The 13,066-nt window shown below is 37.1% G+C and overlaps 1 protein-coding gene across 12 annotated transcripts in view; it reads right to left on the bottom strand.

Moving 5' to 3' along the window:
- The window catches only part of ptprt (protein tyrosine phosphatase, receptor type T), a 316,939-nt gene that overhangs the window by 149,193 nt on the left and 154,680 nt on the right, over positions 1 to 13,066 (bottom strand). For all 12 annotated transcript variants that reach the window (XM_023325145.1, XM_023325149.1, XM_023325147.1 and 9 more), the window contains exon 11: positions 5,492 to 5,601. In XM_023325145.1, the coding sequence (XP_023180913.1) occupies positions 5,492 to 5,601 (110 nt within the window). The remainder of the gene's footprint in view (positions 1 to 5,491; positions 5,602 to 13,066) is intronic.

The following is a 13,066-nucleotide window of genomic DNA, read 5'->3' as shown; positions in this document are numbered from 1 at the left end:
TCCGGTGAAGTTCCAACAAAAATCATGAAACCCAAACTGTGTGTCTGAAACCTGCAACTATCTGTGGCCCATTTAAGTTCAGAGTGATCACTCTGCTGAGTTCTGTCAGAACAATGCAGCTCTTCTTTTTCCAAGCCCTTTTTTAAGTTCAATGAGAACTTTCTTTAAGGTTTCACTATAACATACTTTTATTAATTAAGCTGTTTGTGTAGTTGTCTTGTGTTTCTCCAGTGCTGTGGGAGCGCTAACTAATAAACAGAGAATAGAAAATAACTTGTCAAAACACATCAAGGGGGTTTAAATGATTTGCATAGGTAACATAATTAGGAAAATGACCCACTACAGAATGACCTCCAATAATATGTAAACATTTTTTATGGCCTGGCTTCAGAAGAAACACCAGAGTCTCTAAGCAAGCAAGTGGTGCCTTCTAAATTAAGATGAAACAAAACAAAAACAGGAAAAAAATAATCTTCCACTGGTCAAAACAAATCAGCAGAGCCATGATCTAATGATTCGCTTCACTGCTTTTTTTCCTAATCAATGTCAGCAGCAGCAGCAGCAGCGTCTGTTATGCAAGCAGGAGTTCAGAAAAAAACTCTGCAGACAGCAGCAGGGAGGTAAACGTTAGCCTGGGAACCTGGGATGCTTCAGTGGTTTGATGCTGCAATCAGAGAAGGGATTGACAGGGTCATGATCTGAGCCAAGTGTGCTTCTGAGTGCTTCTCTGCTCTCGCTTCAGAAACTGGAGCTATCTGAGTATTATCTGAAAGGTCAGAGAGGGCAGGGGAAGACTGCAAAAACTCAGTTTAACCAGCGAGATAAAGGCTTTTACTGGAGCTGTCAAAGTTAACGCCTTAAAAGCATGTCATTAATATGAATATTATGCATAATTATAGGTTTGACACACAGGAATGAATGACAGAGAAAGATTAACTTTTACACAACAGCAGACAACAAAAGTTAAAAAGTTTACAACGTTCTTGTGTTGCATCATTAGTCTGAATTTGAATTTCACCTGCATGAATTACGCCGGTCACTCAGCTGGATGAGGATAAGCAGCGTTCATGTCATCCTACAACTTCCATATGAAATAAATGCAGAGAGACGATTCTAAATTAACGTTTAAAACAAAGCGGCTTCCTTTAAACCTTCCTGAATATAAAAACCTGATCATTGTCAGACATGTTTGGTTTGAGACAACAAAACATTTTCTTAGACATTATTTGAAAACGTGCTTATAGAGGTAGTTTTTAATAGAGGGTATATGGGCAGTTGCCCAGGGCGACATCAGAAAGGGGCGGAGTACCCAAGAACTAGAACATAAAATAGATGTTATCTGTCAGTTGTCCCCTGAATGACTTTGCTGCTACTTGCATGCAGGTGTAGTGGAGTAAGTTTATCTTAGCTGTTGAGTACTGGGAGGCAACACTACCTGCTTTCTGCCACAACAAAAATAAATCAATCTAGTAATTGCTCATATTTTAATTGTTTGGAGTGTGGCAGGAGGTTCTTGCATAACTGCATGTTTCTATTTCGATCTTACAAAGTTACGCATAGTGATTAATCGTGATTAATCACAGCACCAGTGATTAATCTGATCAATTTTATTAATCAATCAACAGCACTAGTTTTTACTTTATCCATCTAACAAATCTCGCCTTTTTAAAACATATTAAATATTTATATTATTGAGTTCTGAGTATTAATCATGTTTTTCCACTCTCCAGTCCTCAAAGGCACTCCTTCCATTATCTGCTCCCCAGACATTAAGCCCATTTTGAGCTGGACAGAGGAGCAGAGGGAGTCTGGACGGGAGGAGGGCGGCCCTTCAGATCTCCCCCAGATGTGTCCTTTAATCCTGCAATTAGCCGCAATTATAGTAACAGATCCAGGAGATGAAGTGATCATATTTGCACACTGATTTATTCCTCCAATCACGAGACACCATGCTTCTTTTGGACACATTTCCACTTGCTCGCCTCCCGTTTTATCTCCCCGTTCTGTCCTGACTCCTCCTTCCCCCTTATCTCTCCTTCCCACTCTCCACCTCCACAAATCTATCCACCCACCCCATCTCCTATCTCTCCTCCTTTTTGTCCTAGGTGTAATTCATCAGGTTTTCAGCCTGAAAGTGAGGGACACTGAGTGGGTTGAAAAAAAAAGAAAATATAAGACAACAGAGCAGGATGGGACACAACAACAGCCCCTTCAGATGTTGCAGATGATGCCTTTAATCCTGTCAATAGCTGCAATTATAGTAATTATCTCTAATAGCGGAGCATTGTGTTCAGCCTCTGATATGTTTAACAGATGATGCAGAGTTGTGCCGCCTCCGTTCGCCGCGGCGGGAGCTTAGATTGATATTAATGAAATCAACAGAAAACAAGACAAAATTGATGATGGTCCCAGGAGGTTTAGAGGATTTTTTCAGCTCTCAGTCGAGGTCTAATGGAGGCCTCAGAAAAGATACCGAGCCTTTGTGCTGCACAGAATGAGACGACAGACAGACTGATGTTAAGAGGCAGAAAGGACTCACTGGATAAAGGAAAAAATAAGTATTGGAAGGACCAGCGAGGAAAAGACACTGCGCTCCGATGAGACGCTGCATTCAACACAGGTTTCAAATTACTACACCGAAAATGACTGTACTCTCTGTTTTCCATTTGGAAACTTGTTCAGAAAGACGCATTTATGTACTTCAATAAGATTTCTACGAACAAGGTTGTTTTGTTGACTTCATCAGGCCATGACCTTCAGTGCACAGCAGTTCTGAGCTCAGTGGAAAGCAGAGAAGATGCAGAGAAGAGTGAACTATAGCTACATTTGCAGCTACATGAGTAACTTCATGGAATGAAAACAAATTTTAGGGATAGTTTTACTACATTGTACTTTTTATCTGTACTTTAGTAATACTAGTAAAAAGTGTATTGAGACATCTTGTTCCTGAACTTTTTTTGTTCTGATGTTAATTTCTATCTGCCATTTGGAGATCAATAAGACACAATAAACAATAGATATCATCACTAGAAGTATTTTATTAACTTGCAATACTCTAAGTATTGGTTGCATTTAGGAAGAATGTATTTTCTGCCTGAATTTAGTATTTTCTAATTATGTTATTTGTATTTTTTATTTAGTCATTATAAATCCAGAATTTGCACAGAACTTTATAATTTTGTCTGTTTGATTATTTTAAATATCAAATCATATGTTATGAAAGGTCACTTCCAACATAGGTAGGCTAGCACACTAGCAAATAGCTAAGCTAATTTTTAACTTTGCGTTTTTGCTAACTTTGAAAACATTTAGTACCATAATAGTTTTACTACAGGCGTCTTTAGGAGGCCATTTAAAACATGGTGAAGTAATCCTACTACAGACTACAATGTTTGGCAACTCTACACTCCTATAAGTTTGTGGTCATTGATCTCCACTGGAAACAGTGAACTGCTCCCACCATCGGACATAAATCTCTTTATGAAACAGAAAAGTGGAAATAACTTGCAATGATGTTTCCATTTCATGCCAAAAAACATGTTATTCCACAATCCTTTCTTCTGAGGGCAAAGGTTCAGGTCATGTTTGATACTTGCACAGGATAAAGAGGCAAAGTACACATCAAAACTGTTTCTGTGTTAAACAGGCTGAGGTCAGCTCTACTGATATTTTAGGAACGCCGCTGTGTCTCTTTATGACACATAGTGCCCGGAACTAAACCAACATAAATGAACTCCACTATTTCTGTTTGAAAAGCGTCGTTGAATATTCAGCTGCAAAAACACCAGGAAACTCTTGATGAACTCTAAAACGAGAGAGAGACAGACTGGAAGTTTTCACTGCTACATAGAAATAAAAACAAAATGTACGTATATAATACAATGTTAATGACAGTAATGTGTGTGTGCATATACAGTTCTAAATCTTATAAATATCAGATTCAACTGATTCCATCCAGATATTTTATACCTCATATTTTAAGAAAATTAGTAAAAAGACGTCAAAGGCTGAAAGAAAAACTTTTAAAGATCTTCAGAAAGCCCTGAGAAGTATTGATTAGGACCACTTTAAAATATCAGAGGACGTCTGGTTGCTGGAGGGAACACTAAAGCGATGCATCTCTGACCACAAACACAGCAGCTCCTCTTCTAAGTCTTGAAGAGGCAGGTTCTTGATGCAGTGATATCACAAGCAGACAGAGGAGAGCCGGTCAATAATTCATTAGGTAGAGGGTTAAACTCAAGTTCAACCTGAATAAACACCCTACAACCACATTCCTAGGAATTCACCAGAGTCATCCTCACACACTCAAACTTTAAGGCCTTTAACTTTCTTTCAGGTTCACAATCTCTCCACGTTTAAAACTTACGCTGAATTTCTTCCATCTATTTAGCCTTAGACTGACTTTATTGTCATTTTGCATGCACAGGGCGTATACAGAACAAAATTTCGTTGCATACGGCTCAGGACAATGTTTCGAGGTTCCAATGTTATGAGGTTACTCCAGAATAAAATAAAATACAATATAAAATATAAATATAAGTATAAAATATAAAGTGCAGGAATGACAGTAAAATAGAAGTTATTTAGTTATTTATGAATGCATTTTACATTTGATGAATCATGAACTGACAGCGTTATAACTTTGCTTTCACAGCACAGCTCCAGTTTCTAAACTTGTGTCTGTCCCAGCCAACAGGGTGGCTTCACATGTTCATGTGAAGAGAATATGTCTGACACATCAGTCTGTGGTTTGTGATGAGCTTTGAAGGCATCTTCCATCTCCCTCCACTGGCAGAGGTGTGCAGAACTGCAACCCGATGCAGCAAAATTACAAATCCCTCAAATCAGCTCGAGTACAGCAGCACATCATTACAGCCATCTGCTTTGTAGATCACATGCAGCTCTGGCAGGGGCATAAAAATTAACCCTCTGGTGAATTTTGGCCTTAAAAATGTTTTTGTTCTTCCATTGGGATTAAAACAGCCAAACAACTTATGAAAAAAATACATCCAGCCGTTTTTTGGCAATAGGCCGTTAAGTTAATGTTTTTTGGTGTCTGGAAAATTACAGGCACTGCTCCTCACCTAGCAACCTCAGCAAACCCCAGCCCGTTACCTAGCAACCCAAGCTGAGTTCCAGCAGCTCAGCTTAGGTTGCTAGGTAACTGTATACGCTGTACAATGGCTGCTGGAAAAGTGTTGTTGTATTGACTCACCATCCAGAAACCACTTGCTGCATTCTTGTTGATTGTGCAGGAGGCTCTACTTCTGCTTTTCAAAGATGTACAGTTGTATTATTGTGCATCTTTTTGCAGCCATTTTTACTTGTGAGTGTAAAGGTTGAGTTTGGGGTATGTGGCCTAAGACTGATTTTGTGCAAAAAAATATAATGAACATGTCAGACCTATCCTAACTTGTTCAAGGAACCTTAATAGGTCACGTTTAAAATCTCCCAGAATTCATTCAAACTGACGACCTGGTCAGCTTACCTCATACAGGGTGATGACCCCGTTGGTCTCATTGGGAGCTTTCCACTGCATGAAGATCTTCTCTTCATATGGAGTATTCTGCAGCGACTCCATCGGCACCGACCCGGGCACTGCAAAAGAAATGATTGTTTTTTTCATTCCTTTTATATTTCACCATTTTTCATACATTTTCACACACATCCCGCTGCAGCCATGGTGTCTGTCTGCTGTGTGTAACTGTGTGTAGGCGTGAACTTGCGTGGAAATGTTGTCCCTCATAACACTTTGCCAGACTTTGAAGAATTCTAGTACCTTCAATTCACAACAGTTAGCAGATCGATTCTGTTTGATAAAACCTCATTGAAATAGTTTTAAACTTGTTTCTTTCTTTTCCAGCTTCGGCGTCATCTCCGATGCAGATTGTGATTCATTGCTGAATATAACTTGTCTCAAACCCCTGCAGATCATTATTGCTTCTCTTTATTCCACAACAGCAGCACTGCGACAAAAAGGTCTTACATTTTACTCTCCTCGTTGAATCTCCCATTTCTTTTCATCAGTTTTTCATTCTTGACAAATGCTTTGATGTCATAAGTTGGTTTATTTAAAGTTTTTTTTAGATTTTTTTCCACGTTTGTGAAATCTTTGAATCTCCTGTAACTTTCTTAAAAGAGGTTAAAGACTTAAAGACATATAAAATGTAAACATGTATTAAAGTTCAGCTATCATTTTGACTTATGTTATTTTCTTTTCTACAATAACAGAAGAGAAAACAAACTGTAAGAACACTAACAGTCTTTACATTGTCTGAGATTTGATTTGATTGCTGCGGCTTAAAAATTACATTGAGCACTAAAGAATTTTTTTTTCGTTCTGCATTTCAACAAGCAGGTGCAACAAACAATCGACACTCTTCATCCCAGTAAATATAAAACACACCAGTACCCTGAAAATGAGAGTTGTATTCACCAGGCTTCCAGCTAAGAAAAGTGTGAACACACCTCCAAATTCACCCAATCTTGACTGGTCTATGGGAGACTGAAGAAACTTTTGAGGCTATGATGCTTTTAAAACCGTCATATGAGATTAATCTAGTTTATAGAGATTTAATTTTTACACAGTTAAAGTTAGTCTTTTTATAATAATGGCATGATATTCATCTATTTCACAGAAACTTTGAAAACTCTTCTAATGACACAAAAAATAAGTTACCAAGCTTTGAGAGTTAGAGAAAAATGTGAAATTAAAGTTATTAAACACTGAAAAGGAAGATTTGAGATAAGTTTTCAAAAGTATCTAAAATTCAATTTCAGTTTTTTGCAATTTAGTTCCTCCAATTAAATCTAACAACCTTTTTAGAAGGACAGCATTTCTCAAAATAAATCTTTAATCGCTGCTTTTTCTACAAAGTAACGCTTCAGTTTCCATCAGCAAATTAGAAATGTCATGTGTAAGAAAGCATTTCCTTAGAATTACATTACTAAATTTTAGGTTTCTGGAATACTTTCTGCATTTAAGTGATGCTGTTATCAAAGTCTTCAGAATGAAAACCATTTTTTGTGACATTTGTAACTTTCTGATTAAATCTAAGAGAAAAGTTGAGAACGTCTGCTGAGTTCTTAATGGGGGTTTTGATGAAACGTGGCACACGTTGGGATACGTCTAGTATGAGCCCGGCTATTATGTGTAGAAATTTAAGAAGGCACTTCCTAAGCTACAGGAAGACAGACAGGCTGTAATGAAGGCATGCAGGGAATAATCCTGAGGTAACCCTGCAGACAGAATAATGGAACGACTGCTGAGACAAAAAGACAGCCGACACGCTGATTTCCACAAACTGCAGGCAGATTTTTGACTCACCACTGGGAAACAATCTTACATTTGCTTCAGAAAAAAAGCAAATAAAAAAATGTGTCAAATTACCAAGTCAATTACAGATTCAGTTCAAATGACTAATCAGATAGAAATTTTCACCTTTGTGCTTTTATTTCAACCACTCAAAGCTTCTTGTTTTCCTAACATCCAGCTCAGTGACGTTACATCGTTACCTGTCCAAAACACGCAGGTTCAACGCTGTAACACAGGCTCAGCTTATTAAACAGCAAACTCTACCTAGTAACAGAGCATGGAGTGTACTGTATATGTGTGTCTTTTCAGGAAAACAAAATATTTCACACTCTGCCAAGGTGTACAGACGGGGAGAGGAGTGTCAGACACTTTGTCTGGGAGAAGTAACAGCATGTTAAACATGCACAACCAAAACTACACCCATAAACTGAGACAAAAACACACTGACAGGTGTGAACTGTATAAAATGTTGCCAGGGGAAAGAAAAACTCCAAAGACTTGTTTTGTTTTTTCTGCTTAAGGTGCTACTCAGGTTGAAGTGAGAAAAAGCTCTTCTAATGTTGATCATTGAACTGCAAAGTGGGGATTAAATGTGCAGGTTTTCACGATAGGCTGGTCAGAAGGCTGATTATATTCTGTAGGAATTTAAATCCAGGGTTCATCGTGTCTGTGAATTTCTGATTTATACTTTACGATATTTAAGCAACAACAAAAACATTTTCAATTCAGCTAGATGAGAGTCTACTATGTAGTTCATGTTTGGGAAGCAAAGCCTGTTTTTATGCACACTGCTTTCCAAGCACATCATTTAGTTGCTAAAAATAATCAAACATCAACAAAAAGCAGCGAATAAAAGTTAGAAACTCCAAACATCAACAAAGATATGACAGGAAGAAAGACTTAGAAAATGTAGGCAAAAATTACGTCTGTTTATTAAACTTCATTAATTTATTAAATTAATGAAGTTAAAAGGTTCATTAATCAAATAGATTTTAATAGGTCAAAATGATCCCTAAAATAAATTGTATGGCTTTTCTGTAGAATTTCAGTAAATGAAAAATTGCAGTGTTAATTTGAGGTGTTGAAAACTAAGAGTCTCTTTGCCAGATGATGCATACATAAAGGTTTTTAAGCAATATAAACAGGTTGAAGGAGTAACTGAAGGTTGGTGTACTCAAAAACTGCCCAGAATTTACCTCAATGTCTTTCAAACATTTTATGGAGAACGCTGGTTTATGGTTTAAAGTTTTTAATTTGGACAACCAGTTTGACAGTTTCAGACTCTGATCTCATCTTGGATTCTGATTTAAAGACATTTCTATGTAACCAAGAACTTAAGTTCATACAGGAAGTGATAAAACAGTGGAAATGACCAACAAACTGAAATCCTAAAGTTTCTTGTACTAAAATTAGAATACAACACATTTTTATCTTTCTTGGGAAAAACATGAAATAATAGGCATAAATATGTTCTGAATAATGTTGAGATGAACTGAACTAAGGATTATGCAATTTTTAAATGAGGTTTCACATTTTCCTGGTCGATTTTTAAGACCATCAGAAGGGTCATCCAGAGTTGGAGCAAGCAGTTGCAGCAAAATCTCCACTGAATCCTGTTTTGAATCATAATCACTGTGAGAAACTTAAGGGAAAAAATTCAGAAAAATGTTTCAGAGAACAACAAAGCAGATGGAAAAGGCTGGCAGCTTTGTACATCGATCTTAGTGTTTGGCTTTGGACTTGCTTTGAAACAAAGTCAGTCCTGTTTTATCAACCTGATCAAAACAGAGACAAGTGTTTTATGAGAACAGAGAGATGGCCTTGCATGTTTCTAAGCTGATTCATAGGAAGTTGAAAACAAATTTTCAGAGGAATGACGAGAAAACGTTTTAGAATACAACAGAAAATGATGTTCTCTGGTTATTCGATCATCCACGACTATGTTCATGTCAGCAGCTGTTTTGGTTGGGTAAGAAGTGGGCCTCTTGGAAAAAAGAACATCTGTTTTTGCCATAGAAATAATTTTCTGTGACATTTGAGAGAAAAGGTAGATAGGGCTGAAACGATTCCTCAAATGATTCGAGTACCTTGATTATTAAAATTCCTCTAGGAAAATTTATCTCCCTTGAAGCTTCGTTAAATTACGTTTTATTATGTAGCGCATCGTGTTCCGCCCGGATCATTATTTATGGAGGGCAGCGCTCTCACTTCCGCCTACGAGTTGTTGTGAAGTGCTAGCAGCATGGTGTGGAGTTGTGCGGCGCTTTGTGAGGGTTTGGGGACAAATGAGGACAGTTGAAGTTTGCGGTGCGATGGCTGAACTACGACAGTTTTTGTGGGCTCGGAATCGCATCATCATGATTTTGGAGCGAACGGTGAGTGAGAGAGAGAAAGAGAGAGAGAGAGATCCGATTCCTTGGATAATCGTAAAAATATTCTATAGAGTACTCGATTACTGAAATATTCTTTTACAACAGCCCTAAAGGTAGATCACATAGTTCAGATTTCTACCCAACATCTGCTTAAACAAGCTGATAAGGGGAACCCAAGATGGAGCCAAACAAGAGAAGCTCAATGTTCTTTTTGACATTAAAACAGCTTCCCTCACACCTTTTCATGACATTTGGTTGCACATCATAAGAAAAATCACAAAAACACGGAGTAGAAAAGTAATAAAGCCTTCCAAGTCAGATGTGGGCGATGCGCACATGAATACACAAACATTTTCGGAAAGATTTTGATAAGTAATTCCAAGGTGTTGATTAAGGGACCAGCCCATGGAGTGCATCAAATTACCCTAACAAAGAAATGCAATTACAAACTGCTATTTCATTCAACACCTTATCATTGGAGCGTGTGTCTGACGTCTGTGCTCGCTCTTATCTTCTCTGAAACAATATCTGGTGTTTGTGTGCAGCCCCAGCCGCCCTTGACACCTGTGAGTCTGAACGGCTCTGGCTCCATCTTATCTGCTGTTTGTCTCTCTTCCTCTGTTTTTGCGTGAATGTGTGTTCCTTTGCTCGTCGGAGGCAGAGACGGAGAAAAACAGTCTTCATTGAATAGATAACAGCAGCTGTAACACATTAATCATAACTTGATTAACTTCCATCGTGCCACACATTGAATGGTCTGCTTCATTATGCTGGCAGCTCTGTTTTCTACGTGTGATTCTCTCCTTTGTTTTGGTGATTTCTCTCTAAATCCGTTCTTGTATCCTGAGCTGAACTCAAACTGTCGTTACTGGCATGTAATGAATCTGTTTTCTCCTTTGTCCAAATCTCATTTCAGGGTTTATTCCTTCTTAACTCTTAACTCATACTTGTAAGGAACAATATTTAAAATACTCCAGCAGTGGTGGGCAATGCAAGCTAAAAAGTTAGTTGTGCTAATCTTTGTGCTAACATGTTATACTAACATGGTCTTTAGCAGAAGCTAATGCTAAAGTGCTAACTTCAGCCATGTTCATTTCCTATTCTTTTAAAACTCATCTGCATAAATAAGCAAGTATTTTTATGCTGATTTCTACCATTATAGTAAGTTATGTTTTATTTTAAATGTCGTGTTTTTACATTTTGAAACTGCATTTGAGAGCCACATTTTTGCTTTCCATATCAATCCAGCAGTATTTGCAATTCATGTGGTTCAAGATGCCACAATAATCAGAGGTTAATCCTCTGAGAAAAATAATGAATAAACAAATTTTTATAAGCAGTAGATAGAAAGCAACAGTGCTGCTGGATTACATTTCACGCTATAATCAAGGGATTACAGAACATATTTTAGTTTTTCCATGCTTTTATGAAACAGGTGCTTTAGACTTGGGATTTTTATACTGTTTCCATACATATTTGGCTTTGACTAAACTTAACTGCAGGAGTTTATGACAAAAACATTTCTAACCAAAGTAATATTTTTGTTCTACTAGTCTGATCTTGACCTTCTATGATAAAAGGATTATAAAATGTCCGTCATTGTGAGAGAAGATCATCTTTCGGTACTGTAGTAGTGATATATGAGGGTATAAAGACGGGGATTTGAGATCAGTGTATTTAATATCTGCTTTTTGTTGTTTAGAGGTATTTGAGCATGATATTGGATATCTACAGATAAACAACCAAAGCCTTTAACATCTAAAATACTACTTCTTCACCAACAGATACTCACACAGCCTCAGTGTTCTCTTACATGATAAATAAAGTAGGTAAAAATGGTACTTCCTGGATCTGTTACATTACTCTTTTTTTTTTTTTTTTTTGAAGCGTTGGACCAGGACAAAATCAAAGGACTTGGAAGCAAAAAACCATCTCTAATAGAAAGGACATACAAACAATGCAAAATAAAGAGTAAATTATTTTGATTTTTGTGCGTCAACCAGTCAGCAGAATGAAGGTGATCAGTAGCAGAGGATGCCTTGGCAACAAAGACTCGAGCTGAAACAGCAGGTGGAGCTTTGAAAACTAACACATTTATGCAACTGTGAAGCAGGGAGGTGGCAGCATCATGCTGGGAGAATTTTAACGGTCAGTGGTATATTACACAAATCCTTTATTGCCAATACAAAAAGACGCCTAGAATTTGTTTTGGTGTATCGATCCAATGTAATCACTGCAAAGCAGACAAGACAGTAGGAGAGGAAAAGAGAATAAAACATATATGGAAGAGTATGAATAAAAGTAAAATTCATTTGCATTTAAGAGTGATTTTAAGGTGGACGTAACTTTGGGAGCAGAGTAGCTAATGAGGGATGTAGAAATCAGCTGGAGGACATGAGCTGCTTGAGAACTGGGCGGTTCTGGACACTAAACTCTCCAACCTTTAGCCTGGTCATAAACAGATGAAAAGGGTTTTAGCAGGGCGGGAAAGATGTTTGATTACCTTCACATCAGTGTAAAGAAGGCGGATGTTTTATAGGTCTTTACTGCTGGGGAGTTCCAGCCCAATAAGTTTAGATGCTTCTCTTACAACCATATTGATTCCTGCCTCATCCGCAGCTGAGCAGCAGCCAAACTGTAGAAACACATTATCAGCGTTTTGTGGAAAACACATTAAACTTCCTAATATGCCTTAAAAAGAACAGGAAACTCTTAAACGTGTGATTGATATTATCTTAAGATCAGAGGATATGATGCTCCCTATAGTTTCAGTACTTCAGGTTTCAAAACTGAAATAAGTCCATGAAAATTTATAAATAACACGTTTATTGCTAAAAAGCAGGTGGTTGATACAGAAGAGGATTAAGGATTAAGAATTACAATTTCTGGCCTTAATCTCTGAATTCTGACTTTTTTATCTCAGAAAGTTAAAGTCAAAATTTTGAGATTAAAGTCAGAATTTTGAAAAAAAAATAAAAATTTTGAGATTAAAGTCAGAATTTTGAAAAAGAAATCTGAAATAAAACTCAAATAAATGAAAAAAAAGTCACAATTCAGATTTTTTTTCTCCAGAATTCTGACTTGAATTTTCTGAGATCAAAAGTCAAATTTCACTGTTTTTTAAGTGATCCTCAGTTTGAAGTTTCATTCTCTAGAAATATTTAGTTCATTAGTGGCAATGAGCGCCTATATTTCAGACAATGTGGCAATAAATTCAAAGTTCTCATTCAAACAACATTTTTTTAAATCCTTTCCATCTTAAAAACAATTAAATGTCTAATTTAAATACACTATTGAAACCTGTGTATGTAAACTTGTGACTGTGATGGTGAATCTAGATGATGAGAAAAAATATTAAGTCTTAATTAAAACCTGA

The sequence above is a fragment of the Xiphophorus maculatus genome, chromosome 20 (genome assembly GCF_002775205.1).
Source record: "Xiphophorus maculatus strain JP 163 A chromosome 20, X_maculatus-5.0-male, whole genome shotgun sequence".
Lineage (NCBI taxonomy): Eukaryota > Metazoa > Chordata > Actinopteri > Cyprinodontiformes > Poeciliidae > Xiphophorus > Xiphophorus maculatus.
This window is presented reverse-complemented; position numbering and strand designations above follow the sequence as displayed.